Source organism: Oncorhynchus masou, chromosome 31 (assembly GCF_036934945.1).
Source record: "Oncorhynchus masou masou isolate Uvic2021 chromosome 31, UVic_Omas_1.1, whole genome shotgun sequence".
Taxonomy (NCBI): Eukaryota; Metazoa; Chordata; class Actinopteri; order Salmoniformes; family Salmonidae; genus Oncorhynchus; species Oncorhynchus masou.
The window spans coordinates 31,843,050-31,864,707 of NC_088242.1; the positions used below are offsets into that span (position 1 = coordinate 31,843,050).

Genomic DNA, 21,658 nt, shown 5'->3' on the forward strand with positions numbered 1-21,658 from the left:
GGACTAGTTAATATTACTTGTTGTGTGAACAGCAACGAAGTGAAACCAGAACCTGTGAAGGGCTCCCAAGACTTTTCCACCTGTTGTCTGTCACTCTTGGACTGTTTTTTTATATGGCTCATGATTTTGCTCTACCAGCAACATGCTATGTTGTAAGTCTGTGGAGCCTTGAATGAATTGAATGTGAAATAATGACCAGCAGTATGAGTTTCATACTGGACCCCACAACAAACTGAATATCTAACTACTACCAATAATACATGTGTTGGCGAATGTATTAAATCAATCAGGCTGAGCCAGTTTATGATTGTATTCAAAATGAATTTATTATTGACCTATTTTTGCTGTTGTAGTAAACACACAAACTAGAAATGAACAACTGACAGTATTTTGTAACAATTTCTCTTGGAACACTTCAAAGCCAACAGAATAAAAAAAAGAACTTCATTTTCTCGTGTTTTTCCTCTGGGGTTTTCCTTACAAAAAATTATAAATATTTTGTGTTTCACGTTTTCATTTTTTCTACCAAAAAAACCCCTATACAAATCATGTAGATAGTGAGACAGACCAAAAGAAATTCAACAGTGAAAACGGGTCAAGAAAGTAGAAATGTATTGCTCTCCTTGGCAGAAAGGGCATAGCCTCGTACCTCAATCCCTCAAGACACTCCTGTGTGAAAGTACTTCCCATATAGTCCACTACTTTTGAGTCACATAGGGTGAGTTACATAGGGTGAGTTACATAAGGTGAGTTACATAGGGTGAGTTACATAGGCTCTGGGTAAAAATATATGGGGAATAGTGTGTCATTTGAGTGTCGACCAGCAGACACAGTGGTCCTCAGGACCAGGGCTGAGAAGGCCACACCCAGTGGTTGTGTTCCTCTGCTCAGACACTGCTGGCACATGAAGACCTTACAACACCTGGATAGGATAGACGTGCCACATATATTCTAGCAATCTGGTGCCCGACGCCACGGCACAGTCAAGGACGTGGCACGCAACCATTGGTTGATGTATGCGACGTTTGAGCAGGAGAACACGACCATTCAAGCCCTTACTCACTCAGACAGAAGACACTTTCTATCTAAGGCCTTCAGTCAGTTTAAAAGCAGAGTTTACATACACTTGTCTCTCATCTCTTAACTGTGGGGAGGGAGAGAAGGATAGAGTGGAGGAGGGGAAACTAAGTGTGCTAGGGAACGAGTGACATTCAACCGGGGTGAGTGAACACACAACAAACGAACACACCAGCACACCTTCACAGAGAGTGGACATACATATACAATCCATGACCTTCCAGGGTCATTGTATCACATGACAGTAAGACATTGCCATGGTTGCGTGTTGACATCGCTGGGACAAACATCACTAACAACACAAATAATAGTGATGTTTCATTTTTTTAAATTAACTAAATCTAATCTAAATAAAAAAAGATAAACATGTCGTAACATTTTTCCCTCAATCTGAGGAGTTAGCTCCCCCCAACACCAATACACGTGTGTGTGTGTGTGCGTGTGTGTGTGTGTGTGTGTCTTGGTTCTTCTATACTTGTGGGGACAAGGATAGTAAAACAAGAAAAAAAATTCTCCCCTTGTGGAGACATTTCCCACATCCCGATGAGGACAAATGCTATTTTAAGCTTAGAGGTTAGGTTTAGGGTTATGCTTACAATTAGGGTTTGGGTAAGGGATTAGGTTCAGGGTTTGGGTTCCAGGTTAAGGTCAGGAAAAATAGGATTTTGAATGGAAATTAATTTTAGGTCCCCATGAAGATAGAACAAAATGTGTGTGTTTGATGTGTGGGTTGGTTTTTCTATCCTTGTGGGGACCTAAAACCCCCAAAAGTCCCCACAGGGATAGTAAAAAATAAATACTGTTTTAACCCTTTTGGGTACATGAGGACAAAGGCTATTTTAAGTTTAGGGTTAGGTTTAGGGTTATGGTTACAATTATGGTTAGAATTAGGTTTAGGAGTTAGGAGTTCAAATCAAACTTTGTCACATGCGCAGAACCCGAACACAACAAGTGTTTAGGGGTTAAGGTTAGGTAAAATAGGATTTTGAATGGAAATTAATTTTAGGTCCCCACAAGGATAGAAGAACAAAATGTGTGTGTGTGTGTGTGTGTGTGTGTGTGTGTGTGTGTGTGTACGCGCGCGGAGGGGCATCACATACCTTTAAGGTACATAAGAAAAATGTCAAAGATACATTTCAAAAACTGACAGAAAACCAAAAGCTGCTTTAGTAGTTAGACACTCAGAGTGTGAGTGAGTCTCTCTGGCTTGAATATGAAAACTGAAGTATAGAACAGAAAAAGAACAATATATTTCTTGTAGTTGTCAAATCCATCAAATGACTATGGTATTATACACTGAGTATACAATACATTAAGAACACCTTCTCTTTCCATTCCATAAGACTGACCAGGTGAATCCAGATGGAAGATATGATCCCTTAATTATGTCACTTGTTAAATCCACTTCAATCAGTGTAGATGAAGGGGAGAAGTATTTTTAAGCCTTGAGACATGGATTGTGTATGTTTGCCATTCAGAAGACCAAAAATGTAAGTGCCTTTGAAAGAGGTATGGTTGTATGTGCCAGGCACACCGGTCTCTGTCAAAAACTGCAACGCTGCTGGATTTTTCACGCACAACAGTTTCCTGTGTGTATCAAGAATGTTCCACCACCCAAAGGTCATCCCAGTCAACTTGACACAACTGTGGGAAGCATTAGAGTCAACATGGGCCAGCATCCCTGTGGAACGCTTTTGACACCTTATAGAGTCATTCACCGACGAATTGAGGCTGTTATCATGGGGGGGGGGGGTTCCTAATGTTTGGTATATTCAGTGTGTGAAGGTGTGTAATGGCAGGTGCAAAAATTAAAGGACATTTCTTACAAGGCTTCTTCATGTAAACATTTGAAGGACAACATAGAATTTCTCAGGCACAGAATCATCATCATATTCTTCCTCCCTAAACTTCAGCATAATTACACGTGGCTAAAGTTGGGGTTCAGGGGGTTGATATCTTCTTCCGGCTCACACCCAACAGGACATGATGTAACACAGGTCATGACCCCTGGTTGTCCTACAGTAACCATAGTACTGTAACCATAGAAAAAATAATATAGATTATATTTCTATGACTGTAACTAACTCAGAGCTGGTTGAAAAGGACTGACAATGGGAGAGCAAAATAAGAAAATAAACAATAACAAACAAGTAGCCCCAAGAATGAGCCGGCGGGGCAAAGGATGGGGGGGGGGGTGAGAGAGATGGAATGGTGGCACGTCCGTCTGTCAAATCTGTCTGTCTAACATTCTAGAATGCTGTTCACAGCTGCCTCTAGAACCGAGTCTGTGTCGGGCAGGGTGGGAGGGAGGGGCAGGGGGGCCTGGGGGTGAGAGGAGGACAGGTGAGACAGGAACTGAGTCTGTACCGGCTCTGTCGACATCGCCGCTGTGGCAGTAGCAGCCACATTGCCATGGAGATAGTTGCTGTGGTTGCTAGAGGCAGCTTTGTTTCCATAGTTGCTATGTTGAGTCCTCCTCAGGTCCATGATACTCTTAAAAGAATCTATTCCTCCTCTCCCTCCTCCCCCCGGGTCTCCATAGCCCGACTGGGGGTCTGTCCTGTAAGGGGGGTCTGTGGTCGCCCCTCTGTCTGTCTGTCTACCGCCGTGGCTGGACGAGGGGGTGGAGAGAGGGTCCAAGGGGAGGCAGGGTAGAGAGAGGGGAGATGTCTTTACCCCACAGCAGAAATCTTCCAAGAAGCCATCTATGGAGGGAGAGAGAGACGATGATGAGAAAAAACAATGGTCCACACTTGCTCAATGGTCCACACCCCTGCCAAGTCCCACCTCCTCACCTGGGTCCACCAGTATCATACGTTTGTCTTGTGTCAGGTTCTGGCGCTCCTCTTGGTTGAAGGTCCTGTCAATCATCACCATCTCTGAGGAGGGACTGGAGCGCTGCAGGGAGGGGAAGGAACTTCCTGTTAGCACAACACTTTTCAAAGATTCAAAATAATTGTGTGTGTGCGTACTCACCTCAGCCTCCACCATCAGCAGTCGTCTGTATTTGTTGATCATGACCTGAGTCCTCTTCAATACCTGAGTCGCCATCGACTCAAACTCATCATCCACTGTTAAGAGACAGAATACAGTGGTTACACAGACACACACACACACACTAGTGGTGCATGGGTTGACACACAACCTGCAGTCCCAGCGGTTATGTCCGCAGGGCAGACGGGTTTAGGGTCATGAAATATGGCGTGGATGAAGGGTGGGTGGGTGGCGGGCGGGTTGAATAAAGAGAAAACAATGCATTAAAAATTATTGCGCAGTTCATATCTATAGGCTACATTGAGGTTTTTATTTAGGGACTAAATAAAACTAGTTTACCAAATACACACCAATTGCCAAATGTTTTGGGAACTTGGGCAGAAAAAGTTACCGTCGATCCACTGAGACAAAAAGTCTGAGTTGAATTCAGTAAGAGAAAAGCTGCGAAATGGAGAGTTGAAAATAAATAGGAGGGTCAGAACAGTAGGTAGCCTAATGTATGGGGAAGATTTGGTGAAGAGGTAAAAGTGGATGATTGCAGTGGCAGCTACGTTCTGTGTAATGATTGTGAGACACTATACCAATTCATATACAAATCCTACATTTTGACTCATGAACAGGGGTGGAGAAATATGATTTATTTCATTCAGCCTCTTGAGAGAATGTGAATGTGAGATAGCACCTTTACAGGCGGTCCCTGTCCTTATCAGCGTCATAAAAGCCGATAGTATTCCAACCACATAAAATATGCATCCAAGACGAACTGAAATCTTATCAGAAACATGTTTGGTTATTTTCACAGCTTTTAATTTCCTTAAAACCGGTTAAACCAATGTAATTTGTAAAAAAAAAAAAATTAATTGCATTTGGTCCTTAAACATCTTAACTGCTTAAGAGAATGAGAGATGAAAAACTTGAACAATGTAAACTAGATTGAAGCATTCATTCTATCATTAAAGACACCTCTGGTATTCTCGGGCAACAAAAGGCATATGGCTAAGCTTTCCCTAAAGTATATTGAATTCAATTGCCATAATTATAAAGCCTAAATAGTGTATTACATAAATATATTAAAACAGAAAAAACAGGCTACGGCACCAGAATGCATCAATTGGCCACAAAGGATGATGAGCTTCTTTGAAAAAAACAAGCTGTGGATTGTTTTTAAAATCACATTGCCTCCAGCGGAAGGGCCCGCAATTTGGGCAGCGCACGCGACAAATACCAAATAGATGATTGTTGAGTTGCGACTGTCAGTGAAAAGTAGAGAGGCCCAGCCAGGCATATTGCAATATTTCAAAATACAATTACGGGAAAACATAGCTATTTTCTTTCCAAACTATTGCTGTAAAGCAGTGTTTCCCAAACTCAGTCCTCGGGACCCCAATAGGTGCACGTTTTTTCTGTATTTTTTTCCCTAACACTACACAGCTGATTCAAATGATCAACTCATCATCAAGCTTTGATTATTTGAATCAGCTGTGTAGTGCTAGGGCAAAAAAACTAAACATGCACCCCTTGGGGTTCCCAGGACCAAGTTTGGGAAATGCTGCTGTAAAGAGAAGACAATGAAAAGATCTGTCTTTTAGTTAGCAAAAATCGCAACTTAATTTAATGAACAATATAGCCTTTCTCAGGGATCATCAACTAGATTCAGCAGCAGGAAGATGTTTTCTTGTAGACTGCAAATTGACCACAAGAAGCCAAAACCGATATAATATTTGACTAAAACATAATCATTTAAAACCTTGCTTACATATTTGAATACGATCACATACACTCAGTGGCCAGTTTATTAGGTAAACCCATCTAGTACCGGGTCAGAACCCCCTTAGTTTCCAGAACAGCCCAAATTCTTCAGGGAATGGAACCATTGCTCAACGAGTATCAAGGGACCTAACGTGTGCCAGGAAAACATTCCCCATACCAGTACACCACCGCCACCAGCCTGTACCGTTGACACCAGGCAGGATGGGGCCATGGACTCAGCTGCTTACGCCAAATCCTGACTCCTGGATTTGTTGGACCAGGAGATATTTTTCCACTCCACAATTATCCAGTTTTGGTGATCACGTGCTTCTTCTTATTTTTAGTTAATAGGAGTGGAACTCAGTGTGGTCGTCTGCTGTAATAGCCCATCCGTGACAAGGACCGACAAGTTGTGCGTTCTGAGATGCTGTTCTGAACACCACGGTTGTGCTGCGTTTGTGGCCCGCCTGTTAGCTTGCACAATTCTTGCCATCCTCCTTCGACCTCTCATCAACGAGCTGTTTTTGCCCACAGGACTGCCGCTGACTGGATGTGTTTTGTCGCTCCATTCTCGGTAGACCCTAGACACTATCGTACGTGAAAAGCCCAGGAGGCCGGCTGTTTCAGAAATACTGGAACCGGCATGCCTGGCGCCAATGATCATACCACACTTAGGTCACTCGTTTTGCCCATTCAAACGTTCAATCGAATAATAACTGAATGCTCTATATAGCAAGCCACGCCCGCGTGACTCAGTCTGTAGGAGCTAAACATTTTTGTGAACAGGGTTGTGCAATTTTTTTTAAACTGTCCACTGAGTCTCTCTCTCCCTCCCTCCCTCCCTCCCTCCCTGCTAAGTGTGGCAATACTTTGGAACAGATTTCTGAAATGAAAATCACTTGAAGCTAATTTGCTTGTGTTTTTACAGTCAATACAAATATATATACTACAGGTCAGAAGTTTAAGAACACCTATCATTCAAGGGTTTTTCTTTATTTTTACTATTTTCTACATTGTAGAATAATAATGAAGACATCAAAACTATGAAATAACACATATGGAATCATGTAGTAACCAAAAAAAATGTTATACAAATCAAAATATGTTTTATATTTGAGATTCTTCAAATAGCCACCCTTTGCCTTGAGGACAGCTTTGCACACCCTTGGCATTCTCGGACAACCAAAAAAAACTGACTGAAGATGTTTTGTCACAAACGGAATTTAGGAAAACTAAGCAATGTATAGTGTAAAGAATCATTGTACAATCTAAATTGCTGTGAACTTTCCAAATAACCAAAAATATTGTATTTTCAGATCTTTTAAGCTGGTCTACAAAACTGAAAGTCAAATGCACAAAAGCAAAACATAACTGGAAGCATAGAAATAGCGCACATAGAACCAATCTACTGCTTCTTAAACTTGCTTTCATTGAAAATGACAGATCTATAACTCACATTTCTATGTCAATTTGGTCAGGTTGCCCAAAAAGTTACATATTACAGCTTTAACAGTAGTATTACCCCTTTATGGCAACTATCCTTCTAGCGACTGGAGGCTAGTAGGCTACATGAGCACATGCAATGAAACAAATTACTGTATATTGGGATCGTGTGTATGTGTCCCATGTTGAGCTGTCCTCCAAATTCACTACAACACCGCTATTTTGCACCCCATTATCCTAACCTGTAGGCTAATAGTATATTATAGTGGGAAAGTGAATGTTAATTAGACTATAGCCCATCTGCATTATATCCAACAGATGTGGGAGGAGTGAAGCAGGGATTTTACTCAAACGTGTCTGTGGGAGGAGAGGCAAAGGAGCTCATTTTAAGCGCTATTTGAATATATTGAAATAATAATTTATCTAAATAGGCTTATTAGATCAACAATGATCAATGATCATAAGCTATATATAAATAAATAATCACTGTGTGTGAGACTCCAAGGACCACATTAATTTACCTCTTTACAGAAATGGTAGCATCCACTTGAACCACAGTGATGAACCCCAATTTTCCAGCCACACTAATATTTCAACTTGCAGGTCAAAAAAAGGTCAATAAGAACATATTACATAGTAGAAAAATAAGAAATGTAAACAATTTCAACCAATTTTCTATTATTTAATTTCAACAAATGGACCCAAAAATGTATAATTTTTAACATAGAAACTAATATTCTATTATTCAATATCAACGAGTGTATTAGAACATTAGATTGATCAACGTTACCCCCTCAAGCCATAAATTGTTGGCAAGCGGTGACAGTGCACAAAATCTTGAACCAACAGGACCCTGAACAGCTTCCACCCCCAAGCCATAAGACAGCTAAACAAGACTGCTAAATAGCTCATCAAATGGCTACCCGGACAACCTGCATTTACCTTTTTTTTGCACTAACTCTCTTACACTGTCTCTATGCACACACACTGGACTGTATTTACACTGACACCACAACACATACGCCCGCGCACACATGCATACTGACGCCACACACTCATACTCACCACATATGCTGCTACTACTTGCCTAGTCATTTTACCACTACATATATGTACACAGCTACCTCAATTACCTCGTACTCCTGTACATTGACTCAGTACTGGTACTTGCTGTATTTTTAATGACATGTTATTTTTTGTCATTATTATTATTTTTTGTCATTATTGTAATTTATTTTATCTTTAACTCTGCAATGTTGGAAAAGGACCCATACGTTAGCATTTCACTGTTAGTCTACACCTGTTGTTTATGAAGCATGTGACAAATAACATTTTATTTATAGGCTAGGCCTACTCTACATCACTACGTGCTCATGCATTTTTACAAACAGTGATTGAGTTATATTATTAGCCTAAATTATGATTATCAAGTCCACACATCACATTAGGAATCAAGGTTATTATAGTTTTGCGTTTCTCTTTTCTTTTAGTTTGCCATTTTTTATTTGAAATTCAGTTTAGTTTCAGTTAGTTTGCAGATACACTTTACTAGTTTTTATTTAGCTTAAGTTTTATAAAAACAGTTAAATTTTTTGTAGTTTCAGTTTTTGTTTTAGTGTTAGTAAAGAAAGTTGCCTATCTACTGTATGCAGGGGAGGCTAGGAGCCATGCACGGTTGAAGTGGTAAGTTTACATAGCCAAATACATTTAAACTCAGATTTCACAATTCCTGACATTTAATCCTCGTAAAAATTATATGTCTTAGGTCCGTTAGGATCACCACTTTAATTTAAGAATGTGAAATGTCAGAATAATAGTAGAGAGAATGATTTATTTCAGCTTTTATTTCTTTCATCACATTCCCAGTGGGTCAGAAGTTTACATACACTCAATTAGTATTTGGTAGCATTGCCTTTAAATTGTTCAACTTGGGACAAACTTTTCGTGTAGCCTTCCACAAGCTTGCAAAATAAGTTGGGTGAATTGTGGCCCATTCCTCCAGACAGAGCTGGAGTAACTGAGTCAGGATTGTAGGCCTCCTTGCTCGCACACACTTTTTCAGTTCTACCCACATATGTTCTATAGGATTGAGGTCAGGGATTTGTGATGGCCACTCCAATACCTTGACTTTGTTGTCCTTAAGCCATTTTGCCACAACTTTGGAAGAATGCTTGAGGTCATTCTCCATTTGGAAGATACCTTTGCAACCAAGCTTTAACTTCCTGACTGATGTCTTGAGATGTTGCTTCAATATATCCACATAATTTTCCTTGCTCATGACGCCATCTATTTTCTGAAGTGCACCAGTCCCTGAGGCAGCAAAGCACCCCCACAAATGATGCTGCCACCCCCGTGCTTCACGGTTGGGATGGTGTTCCTCGGCTTGCAAGCCTCCCCCTTTTTCCTACAAACATAACGATGGTCGTTATGGCCAAACAGTTCTTTTTTGTTTCATCAGACCAGAGAACATTTCTCCAAAAAGTACGATCTTTGTTCCCATGTGCAGTTGCAAACCGTAGGCTGGCTTTTTTATGGCGGTATTGGAGGAGTGGCTTCCTCCTTGCTGCACGGCCTTTCAGGTTATGTCGATATTGGACTTGTTTTACTGTGGATATAGATACTTTTATACCCGTTTCCTCCAGCATCTTCACAAGGTCCTTTGCTGTTGTTCTGGGATTGATTTGCACTTTTCGCACCAAAGTACGTTCATCTCTAGGAGACAGAATGCGTCTCCTTCCTGGGCGGTATGACGGCTGCGTGGTCCCTTGGTGTTTATACTTGCGTACTATTGTTTGTACAGATGAACGTGGTACCTTTAGGTGTTTGGAAATTGCTCCCAAGGATGAGCCAGACTTGTGGAGGTCTACAATTTGTTTTTGGAGGTCTTGACTGATTTATTTTGATTTTCCCATGATGTCAAGCAAAGAGGCACTGAGTTTGAAGGTAGGCCTTGAAATACATCCACAGGTACACCTCCAATTGACTCAAATTATGTCAGTTATCCTATCAGAAGCTTCTAAAGCCATGACATCATTTTCTGGAATTGTCTAAGTTGTTTAAAGGCACAGCCAATTTAGTGTATGTTAATCTGACCCACTGGAATTGACACCTTACATGATAAGTGAAATAATCTATCTGCCAACAATTGTTGGAAAAAAGAATTGTGTCATGCACAAAGTAGATGTCCTAACTGACTTGCCAAAATTATAGTTTGTTAACAAGAAATGTGTGGAGTGGTTGAAAAACGAGTTTTAATGACTCCAACCTAAGTGTATGTAAACTTCCAACTTCAACTGTATGTGTTGTATAGTTTTTGTGTTTTTTGGGAGGTCACTTCTTGCCACTGTGGGGCAGTAATACATAACGTGATAGGTCAGGTCAAGTTTAAAGGTAGATTTAGGGAGATGACGCGAGATGACGTAGGTGCACGACTTAAACAGTAGTAGTGGGTCAATTTCCGCAACACCTGGAGCATTGAAGCGCAAGGCTAAACCCTCAGCTGTTTTGATCCTGTAACTACCACGTTTTAGCAGCGTGAAGCGCACCCGTGCACAAGCGCAGATACTCTGGGTGGCTGTGTGAGAGCAAAGCATTGCATCATGCCCATTCTGGGGATAAGAATTGTCCGACTGCCACCTACGTAGCACATGGGATGTATAAAATGTACTCCTCAGCCTAAAGTGTCCCTACTTATGCCAGCAAAGAGCTAGCTATTTGAGTGGGGCCGACTGGTAAGACACTTCAGGAGAGCGGTCACATGTGCTAGCAAGGCACAGGTCCAAGGTTCAAGCCTCAGTGTGAGCCGAATCAGAAGGAGTGGTACTCGCTAAGCAAGCAGCGTCACACCAACATGTCAACTATGAACTTTACAAAAATCATGTGATCAAAGTTAATGACGTTGCTTTTCCCCAACTGCGCCATGCAGCCATCACATGCATTGTGGGAGGCTCTATTGTCAACCAATCATTCGGGTGTTTATGATTTACCCACACAAATACATGACAAAAACAAATTTGCCGGAATTTATGTGTACAGCGGATATATTCAAATAAATGTGATATGTGAGGCTCTCTCTCACTAATCGATTATACAATGTGGAAACAATATTATATTATGATTTCAGTTTGTGTGATATGGGGGTTAGGTGATTATTTTGACATTCTAACGAAAACATTTCATAAACAATGGCAACACTGTCATGTTGATTTGAGCCTTGCTGTTGGAAAACCACATTATACCCTGACTACACCGCTCACATCGCATGCGTGAGCGTTGCAAAATAAATGTAGAAATCTATATTATTCCATTATTGCACCCACACTGCTCGCGGTCTGCGTTGCCAAGGGCTAAAATAGAAGTCAGTTCTATTTGTGATGCAGATCGCAGTGCAAGTCCTGCCTCTCCCATCTCCTCATTAGTTTAAAGAAGCAGATACCCACGTACCATCTCATTGGTTATACCCACGTAGGTGATTGAAAGATGAACTGTGTTGTCGGTCGTCGTGGTAATACTATGAAAGTTTAGATGCCAATCACCATATAAGTTCAAAGAATAAAAAACCTGGAAGGTGGAGAGATGACTAGAAACGAGTCGGTTGACCGTTTTATTTGTGGATTAATTGTCGGAGCAGAGGACCTTGTGCATTTCAGGTAAAATAACAACTCAATGTTCATATCCCAGGACAAATTAGCTGCAACAGCAAGCCAAGTGCAAGCTAGATAGCTAAATTGCTATAAATGTTTAATGCTTTTGACCTATACCCAAATTAATGTAATTAGTTCAGAGTTTGTTTTGATATTTTAACCTGGGTGTAGTGATCGCTTTGATGTGGGGGGACAAAATAAATGTATGCACGGTGGCGCGCGCACAGCCGGTTTGGGCTCCGTGTTAGTGTCTGACTTTGGGCTGTCGCATATGCACCTCCGGGCGGGTGAACAAACAGCTGACCTTGGGAAAACTCTTCCCTGTTGGGCGGAGCTCCATGGAACACGTGGTAGGGGAGGAGTCTGTGCAGTGCATCATCCAATGAGGTGAAGCGGGCGATGTCAGGTGACAGAACCCCCGAATGATCCATCCTCAACTGCTGTAGCATCCTGGAGAGACACACATAGTACACTTATCACACACACTCCAGCAGCCCACCAAGGGGGTGCCCAGCAAAACTGCGGTACGCCACTGACACGCACATATCCAGTCCCTAGTTAAAGTCTACACACCCCTTGCACAGTCTTCACATTTTGCTGCCTTAAAATTCTATATAAAAACGATTAAATGAAAACCAATCCAAAGTGAAAGAAAAATCACAGAAAATTCTACAAATGACTATGAAATGGAAAATGACGATGTATTGATTGCGTTAATGCTTAGTGGAAGCATCTTTGGCAGCCATTACAGCTGTGAATCATTTTGAATAAGATTCTACCAACCCTGCTCAACTCTTAAGGCAACGTACATCCAATGTTTTTGTCAAAATTGCTCAAGCTCAGTACATTTGGTAGGGAATCATTGATGGACAGCAATATTCAAACCTTGCCTCAGTTTATTTTAAGAAGATTTAAGTCGGGGTGGAGACTGGACAATACAGGAACACTCAACACTTGAGAGCCATTCTTGCTATTTTGCTTCTTTTTGACCATTTTAATTGAAAACAATCACAGTAAGGCACTTAATTGTTACCCAGAAATTATTTGATATTGAGATAAAAACGGATGCATTGGACCTATAAGGCAGCAAAATTTGTGTAGACTTTTTTTGTGTAGACTTTCACAAGAGCACTGCATGCACACACACACACGGCATCTATACACATACACTACTTACATTCCTCCTCTGGTGAGCTGCTGAGGGGCCGGCCTCTTCTGAGCACTGCCCTACAAGAGACATATTTCAATATCATCATCACCACCACCACACAGGTCTGTAAACCCATGTTTCGCAATATTTCTATAGGCCACTACTAAAAAGAAGAGGATCCCATCCACTTTCTATAGGCTAGGCCTACTATATTTATTTCTCAACTTTATAAATCCTTTATAACTTTATAACTAAATAAATTTATAAAACACTTTATAAATCCGGGGCGGGACGTGCCTACCTGACTAGCATGAAAATGAACCATGGGAAAAGCGTCTTCCATTGGCTATTCAAGTGCATAGCCTAGTGGTTAGAGTGTTGGGCCAGTAACCGAAAGGCTGCTGGATCGAATCCCCAAGCTGACACGGTACAAATCTGTCGTTCTGCCACTGAACAAGGCAGTTAACCCACTGTTCCCCGGTAGGCCGTCATTGTATATAAGGATGTATTCGTAACTGGCTTGCCTAGTTAAATAAAAAGGTTTCATTTAAATACAGATTACATGTATTTTTTCACCCTGCCTCTGTTCCGTGAATGATAATGGCCCATTCTAAATCTAAACTCATTTCACACATATACTAAATAATATTTGTAAAGACAAGATTAAATTGAAAATAGTCTGATGGGTGAGAATATTATCACTTGTGAATGATGCCAAGCGTGTGCAGTCTAAGGCCAGAAACAGCACAACTTTTTCAAATCATCTCATGCATCTTAGCCCATAGGCCTATATGTTTTTATAAGGTTTGTATCACAACTAAAGTGGCTAAATAACCTCAAACGTAGCCTATAGTCCCAAGACCCCTGGAACACAGTTGGAGAGCCCATAGCCTACAGAGCTTAGTGAAACATGTAGTTAATAAGCTTTGTTCAATCACGTGTGAAAACATAGTTTTGACTGAACACTATTTGAAAAGAGGATGCCAGCTTTCTCGTGCTGCCATATTTATTGCTTAAAAATTAAGCACATTAATACACTTCAGACAGTGTAGCCTACCTGGCATATTAAAAACGTAACTGCGCGTAACCTCCATTCACTTTTCGAGTGCTGTCACGTTCCCTGGAATAATTATCGGACCAAGCTGCAGCGCTATATGGTTTCCACATATTATTTATTAGAAACGTACAAAACAAATAAAGAACGAAACAAACAGCGTAACAAAGAGGTGTAACATACACTAACTCAAAACAATATCCCATAAAACACAGGTGGACAAAATGCTACTTAAATATGATCCCCAATTAGAGACAACGATAGCCAGCTGCCTCTAATTGGGAATCATACCAAACACCAACATAGAAAAACTAAACTAGAACCCCACATAGAAAATAATAACTAGAAAACCCCCAGTCACGCCCTGACCTACTATACCATAGAAAAACAAAGGCTCTCTATGGTCAGGGCGTGACAAGTGCAGGCTACGGATGACATGTTTTTGTTTTTTCTGGGCCATTCTAAATAAAATGTTATTAAGAATAATCTTATGGGTGAGAATATTATCAGTGCTTATCAAATTGTGAATGAGAGACTGATGAAGTGTGTGCAGGCTGCGCAAGAAATCCTGCGCTTGCCTTTCGTGACTTTTTTCAAATCATCATTAGAGTAGCATCATGCAGCCTTAGAATGTGTTAGAAAACAAAACATATAGCCCAACGTTTGTATCACAAGTAAAGTTGCATAAATAACTCTAAATTAAGCATATAGGAGGACCGGTTTCTTTGTTAACCGCTCAACACAGAATAGCTGCATGTGTGCACTACCTGAGAAAAATATCCTTTCTATTTTATTCAGCTATGTTCAATTGTATTCTTCTAACTATAAAGTAATGCCACAGAAATTAAAAGCAAATCTTGCCTGCTAAATGATCTAGCATAGCCCACAGCCATACGGAATAACATAAGGACGACATATTTAGACCTGCCTAAAATAAATAATGGATTTATTGTGATGGTGTAGGCTATATTAAATGTATTTATTAGACTTTTTAAAATTCAGATGTTCCAAAGGTCTGCATTAGTGGATTGTAAGCAAAGCATGGAAGCTGGATATGTTAAACATTTTAAACAGTTTATGTTACTTAAAAGTCAATCAGTTATTGTGAGACAGGCAGTTAGTTGCATGACAATCACCAGCTGACAACATTTCATGACCTCACACACACAGTGTATAACATGTAGAATACCTGTGTGTTTAGCGGGGCGTCTTGGCTGATGTAGGTCATTGTTTTCACAGCTAGGAAACAAATGAGAAACAGAAGTCAGGAGAGGGGTTTATATACATCTATAACAACAACACACAAAAACACAAACACAAACCTTTGTTTCCAAGGAGGTTGACGAGCTGTGTCTGAGCCTGCTTGTCCTGAGGAATTGGAGAACAAAACAATACAAAAACATATTATAGAAGCGCATACAAAGAGGTAATAATTAAGTGAGGAAGAGAGTTGTAGTTAATACCTGTGTGTACTCCTGTTCCTGTGAGGCAGTACCAGAGAGAGACATGGGGGAGAGGGAGCTGCTGTTCTGAGTCTGAGACAGTACGAGACGCTGCACTGGGCTGCCCGACACCTGCCCTCGAACCCCAGTCGCCGTTCCAACCAGCGTCAGACGCCCCTGGTTTGATGCCGCCTGTACTGGGGCAGGGTTCGTACCAGGAAAATTCTGCCATGTTTGGGTCATGGCTCCTCCTACTCCCACCTGGCTGCCTCCCACCTGGATCAGCTGACCTCCGGCCGTCGCCGTGAAGTTCTGCCCGGCGACGAGCTGTACTGTGTTCTGATTGGCTAGCAGGGTTGATTGGGATGGGTCTGAGGGGCCATTGTGGTGGACCAGGTACTGCCCTGGGGGCAGGTTGGCCTGGCCTTGCTGTCCCTGGTTCTGCTGCCCCAAGGGAGAGTGGACCAGGATGGAGCCGTTAGCTGTGTAGTGTCCCTGGGCCGCGGTGTTAACCATGGTGGTGGTTGTGGTCTGGAGTCCCAGGCTATAGACTGTCTGAGCCCCAGCTTGAAGGGGTTTGGGCTGGATAGGTCTGACCAGGGCCTGGGCGCTCCCAGGTCCTCTCTGAATGATGATATTCTGCAGGGGGATGTTCTTAAAGGGCAAGCCTACCTGGTTCACCTGGCCCACTGGGGAGGGAGTGGCAAACACCTGCCCCCCTGCTGCTACTCCCCCCACCGCCCCCCCTACCCCACCACCCTGCCGGAGGAGGATCTGCTGGACCCCTCCCCCGCCAAAGGACCCCAACACCTGGATGTGCCCCCCTGCCTGGCCATTAGGCAGCTGGGACACACCCTGGAGGAACTGACCACTGGGAAAAGCTGCAGTCGATGTAGTGACCCCGCTGCCATACCCCCCCGAGACCAGCTGGGGGGGGAATGGGGAGGGGGCCGAGGGGAGAGGAGGGGGAGGTGGTTGGGAGTCTAGCATGGCCTCCTGTTCCAGAGTCTGTTCAGTGATGTCTGCCTCCATGAGAGACTTCTGCAGGATGTCAAAGGGCTGGTCCTCTCCTCCGCCAAGATCCATTCCTCCTGGAGAAGCTTCTCCCCCCAGCTCATCCTCAATGAACGATAGGCTACTGGAAAGCTGGAGGCCCACCCCTGCTGAATCCTCAAACTCTTCATCTTTGAGGCCGGAGTTAGAGCCAGCCTGAGAGAAAGAGAACACTTTATAACTATGCAGGCTCCATCAGTTTATAAACCCATTACCAGCAGGTAAGTGCAGATTTATTTATACTCACAGTGTTACTGGTGAAGAAGGTTCCGGCAGAGCCGTAAGCTGCGTTCGTCACGTCATCCTCCTCAATCTGAGGGAGAAAATACATGTCACTTCAGCTGTATGCAAAGCAGCGTGCTAATATTCTATGACTTGAAATGAGCATGGGTGAACTAGTAGACCAGAGGGGGAGACACTCACAGACTTGTTGGTGGAGCCGTGGAGGTAGTCATTCAACGCCTGCACATCCCTGGAGGACAGAAGGAGGGAGAGAGCTTCAGTCAGAGAACATCCGAATTTGACTTTAGAAAAAAAATATATATAATTATTATTTAACATTCATAACCCCTGGGCACCAGATTTATCTGTTCCACTTGCCATTACTAATGCCTTAGTGTTATATGTTTTTAGATGTGTTATAGATAGTGTTTGTGATTTATGTGTTATATAGATTTACCCTATAATATCCAGAAGACGGCGATCGTCCTCATCATCCATGACACCTGGGTGAGGAGAGAGCAGAGAGAGATGAAGTGACAGGGGGGGTGAAGTGAGTAGAAAGAGGTGTAATGGAGGAAAGGATAAGAGGAAGGGGGAGATATCCTATTTTAACTGTATACTGCAACTATGCTAAAAAGCTCATAAATGCAAAAGCTCTTATTCTAAATCCTCTTGACTATTCTACATTGCTGCAACAATTCTTATGAATGCTTGTGAGCACAAAAGAGTTACGGAAAGTAATGCAGACATAAACAGTGAGACAACACAGAGGACGTACTGGGTGGGTGTGTCACAGGGGGATGGTGGCACCTGGGGAGGACAGGCTCATAGTAATGATTGAAATGGAGAAATAATGGAATGGTATCAAACACATGGTTTTTTAATATATTTCCATTCACTTCATTCCAGCAATTATTATGAGCCGTCCTCTCCTCAGTCTCCTCCTGTGTGTGTGTATGTCTCAGACTGTATCTGCATGCTTATCTCTGGTGTGGTAACAGATGGAGACGCAATAAAACACTCACAGCTTTCTGACAGCGAGCATGGAATCATTCATTAACCACCACCCTTTATTTGCTGTGATGGAGTAGTGGGCAGAGTGAGAGACAAGAGAGATAAGAGGGGAGAAAAAGAGAGATGGGGGAGGCACAGAAAGAGAGAAGTTAAGAACAATGGTATTAAAAGTGCAGTATTGAGAGTGAAGCTCCCACCCCTACCCTTGTCTCTTCTCCTGCACATTGGTCTACTCTCTTGTCACCTTCCATTAAATGAAGATAGTCAGTGTAAATAACTCCACCCTGTTCCCTTTAAAATGTTGTTTGTTTGAGAGTTGAAGGTTTACAAAGCATTTGCTTTGTTTTACAGCCAACAACATTCCACAGACCTAACTCCAATGATGCTGGCTTTGTATCGTGGTGAAAGGGGACATAAAACAGTTAATAATGTGGTGAATAGCAATGAGGAGCAAAACAGTAAATGTAGCCTTAGAATATTCTCAAGGTGAAGCTGTGTATTTTGTTAATTCAGAGCTGCAATGCCTGGGTTAAAAAAGGTGGTGTTTTGAAAAATGGCATGCCACTGTAGGGGGGCTGTGATGTGTCCAACTGTAGCAACATTTTCATTTTTGACTTCTTTTGTATCTTTCATTCGACGCCATGTCGAATGACAAATGTGATACATTGTGTCAAGTCAGTGATGTAACATTGTGCTCTTGAACACATTTAACCAGTCGTTAAAACAAAATGGCGACTCGGCCACCATCTTTGGTTGAGAAAGAACCAAGCCTAATAAGGCAAAAAAAAATGCGTCATAAAATGTCTCAGCTACAATTGAGTAGCTCAATGTAGGGAATTGCACGATTAATAGTTAATAAAACTGGTCGTTTTGGAATTGTGAAACAACTAGCTGCATTTTTGCTAGCAGCCCAGATATCTAGCTAGCTGCTAGCATACGCAGTTAAGAGTGCCACTTTATATGCAGCTTTCCACAGAAAATTAATAAAACAGTAAAACTATATTTTATTTCACAAGTTACACCGATACACGTGCTCTTTGAAGGATCTCTTCAAGTGTGTCCGTTTTGAGATATTTGCTGACAACTACGACACCATCACCAGGTTAACTCTGGCTAATCGGCTAGCTAACCTCTAATGAGGTCCCTTCTCAACATTGGGGTTATTTTGTCATAGAGGCAGGATTAGCTAGCACCACTAAATGGGGGGGATATGTCTACACGTGTCAAATAACTGGCAAAATGCACTCAATAAATCCTGGAATATTTAGCTAGTTAAATTTTCCAAATTTCACAGAATTTTGAGCATGTGGAAAACAAGCAGCGGCTAGCTAAAACGTTGTTAGCTTGCCAGTTGCCCAAGCTATTGAAAATATGGTGTTTCCTCTCCCCTGCACCGAGCTTAGTCACCAAATTAGTGGTCGGAGTAGGCGTACAAGACGATATGGCAAGTCAGGGTCGGAGTAATTTATCAAATCAGTTTATCCAAAGAATAGTAGACACATTTAGTTCCAATTCAATTTTGAAATAGTAATGACACCCTCCCAAATTGTAGCATCAACGTGCCATCAGACAAACAGCTAGCAACGACAGTCGTGCCACGGTTTTAAGCTTTGGAAACATCGTTTAGACCACCAGCTGATGTACAGCTTGCGATTTATGTCCAAAAATAGACTGAATCGACAGACAATGATAATCGCATTCGAGCACAAAAAGCCTGCCCTCCCAGCCTCTAGCTGGTCGCTGACGTGCTCTCTTTCTCTGCTGTGCTGGGGTAGACTTCAGAGGTTACCATTTGTCTCCTATTTAGCTCATCTGCCAGCATGCAATGCAAAACGTCAGATTTCTCTCGATTGGCTGAACAGACATATTTCAATCGTGGAATTTACGACCGCGCGGAGTCTTCGGCAACAGCTCTTTGGGCTAGCTATTTGACCGCGGACTTTTTACTTGTAAACATCGGCCTGTTCAAGGTTAGCTAGCCGTTGTCGCCTATTTTGAATCGTCGGATAGAATTCGTTCACACGGCTAAACAGTGTCGATACCTAGGTGTTTTTTTCGATTAGCATAACATAAAGACGACTGAAAGAAGGCAAACCCTTACTCCTGTCTCACTCCTCTTGAAACCCAATATCTCCATTTGGCAACTTTTAATTTGCTCCCCCCTCCTTCTCCTCCTCCTCCTTCTTCTTCTTCTCCCTCTCCCACTCATATTTTTCTCACTGTCCCTGTTCTGTCTCAGATAGATTTCTCTCCACTCTCACTCTCTTCCCTCCCCGAAGGAAGGGAGGAAGGAGGTTGTGTGTGTTTTTTCCTAGAAATTTTATCACAAAATTATAATACACTCAAAGGGAAACTCACCGTCATGAAAAAGCAGTGCCTTGTCAACGGGGTTTCCTCGCCATCACAGCACGGGTAGTGCCGCTCCAGAAGAAGGCAGTAACATCAGAGCATTCTACAGATAGCGATGCAATATTCCATAGAAGTAACATAGAACGGACAAATAGTCACTACACTCGAAATACTGAAAAACTATGTTCTACCATTCATTAAAGTTTTTTTTAACTTTCATGACAGATATTTCATAATTCTTCTCCCCTATGAATAGGAAATTGTTTTACAGTAGACTTGGCCATTATGAACGGTAGGGGGCGGGCCACTAGCAGATGCCACACCTTGATGTGGCTGATAAAGTAATTGAGGAAGCTGTACATTGTGGCAACAGAGAGATCAGTAAAACGAGGGCGTTATTCCACTCACATACCCTCCAATGGGATATAGGATGGGGGAAACATCTTTTAGAAGTCATTGCAAATGTAACAAAATTAATCATATTCACAGTGATGCTATGTTCACAATGTTTCAATCAGAGATGAGGGTCAACCACACACACTGTATGTAATTCAGTCTATTCTGGTGTAAATTCATATAGGCCTATTGTGTTCCTTAAACTACAGACCCATTTCTTATACTTGCATCAGCAGTCTACACTGGAAGAGTGCAGTTATTTCTTCCTGCAAAATAATTAACAGGTACTGTATGTGAAAGTGAGGTGTATGTGACATTGAGAAATGCATAATAAACTCTTCTACACCTACTGTGAAGGTGGCTACTGATATACTACTTTACTATTCTGAAATTTGTATTATATTCTCCTAGATTAAAGCTCTGGATTTGCTTAATATGTCCACTGTCATCCTTCCACTTGCTTTCACAATGGGGCACAATAAAACATGAACATCATTATATATGGATATTTGCAGTGGTGTAAAGTACTTAAGTAAAAATACTTTAATGTACTACTTTAGTCGTTTTTGAGGGTATCTGTACTTTACTATTTATGTTTTGGACAACTTTTACTCCACTACATTCCTAAAGAAAACAATGTACTTTTTACTCCATACATTTTCCCTGACACCCAAAAGTACTTGTTACATTCTGAATGCTTAGCAGGACAGGAAACTGGTCCAATTCACACACTTATCAAGAGAAAATCCCTGGTCATCCCTACTGCATCTGATCTGCCAGACTCACTAAACACAAATGCTTCATTAGTAAATTATTACTACGTGTAGGAGTGTGACACTAGCTCTCTGTAAATGTTTATTACATTGTTTTAAATCATGCTGTATGGTTTGCTTAATGTAAGAAATTTGAAATAATTGATACTTTTACTTTTGATACCTAACTATATTTTAGAAAAAACATTTACTTTTGATACTTACGTATATATAGACTTTTACTCAAGTAGTATTTTACTGGGTGACTTTCACTTTTAATTGAGTAATTATCTAGTAACGTAACTTTACTTTTACTCAAG

General features: G+C 41.7%; 1 protein-coding gene across 4 annotated transcripts; it reads right to left on the bottom strand.

Annotated features, from left to right (window-relative positions):
• Positions 1-300: 300 nt before the first annotated feature.
• bicral (BICRA like chromatin remodeling complex associated protein) lies at positions 301-21,631 on the bottom strand. 4 transcript variants are annotated; one of them, XM_064950709.1, is made up of 14 exons: positions 21,564-21,631; positions 20,200-20,293; positions 17,853-17,904; positions 17,285-17,330; positions 17,029-17,077; positions 16,853-16,918; positions 15,574-16,761; positions 15,433-15,478; positions 15,300-15,349; positions 13,084-13,133; positions 12,211-12,356; positions 4,054-4,148; positions 3,873-3,975; positions 301-3,782 (listed from the first exon to the last, which is right to left on the bottom strand). In XM_064950709.1, the coding sequence occupies exons 3-14, from the start codon at positions 17,878-17,880 to the stop codon at positions 3,319-3,321; spliced, it is 2,331 nt and encodes a 776-aa protein (XP_064806781.1). In that variant the 5' UTR covers positions 17,881-17,904; positions 20,200-20,293; positions 21,564-21,631; the 3' UTR covers positions 301-3,318. The 4 variants fall into 4 exon arrangements, with proteins under 4 accessions (XP_064806781.1, XP_064806780.1, XP_064806783.1 ...); XM_064950708.1 differs by lacking the exons at positions 20,200-20,293; positions 21,564-21,631 and adding an exon at positions 19,943-20,169; XM_064950711.1 differs by lacking the exons at positions 17,853-17,904; positions 21,564-21,631 and having other exon boundaries at positions 20,200-20,460.
• Between the last annotated feature and the right edge of the window lie 27 nt (positions 21,632-21,658).

Coding starts and splice junctions, on each gene's coding strand:
- bicral (XM_064950709.1), bottom strand. CDS start 17,880: ATGATTCCATGCTCGCTGTCAGAAAGCT. Junction 15,479..15,573: donor AGGAACAGGAGTACACACAG/GTATTAACTACA, acceptor CCAATTCCTCAG/GACAAGCAGGCTCAGACACA. Junction 12,357..13,083: donor CAGCTCACCAGAGGAGGAAT/GTAAGTAGTGTA, acceptor GTGTCTCTCCAG/GATGCTACAGCAGTTGAGGA.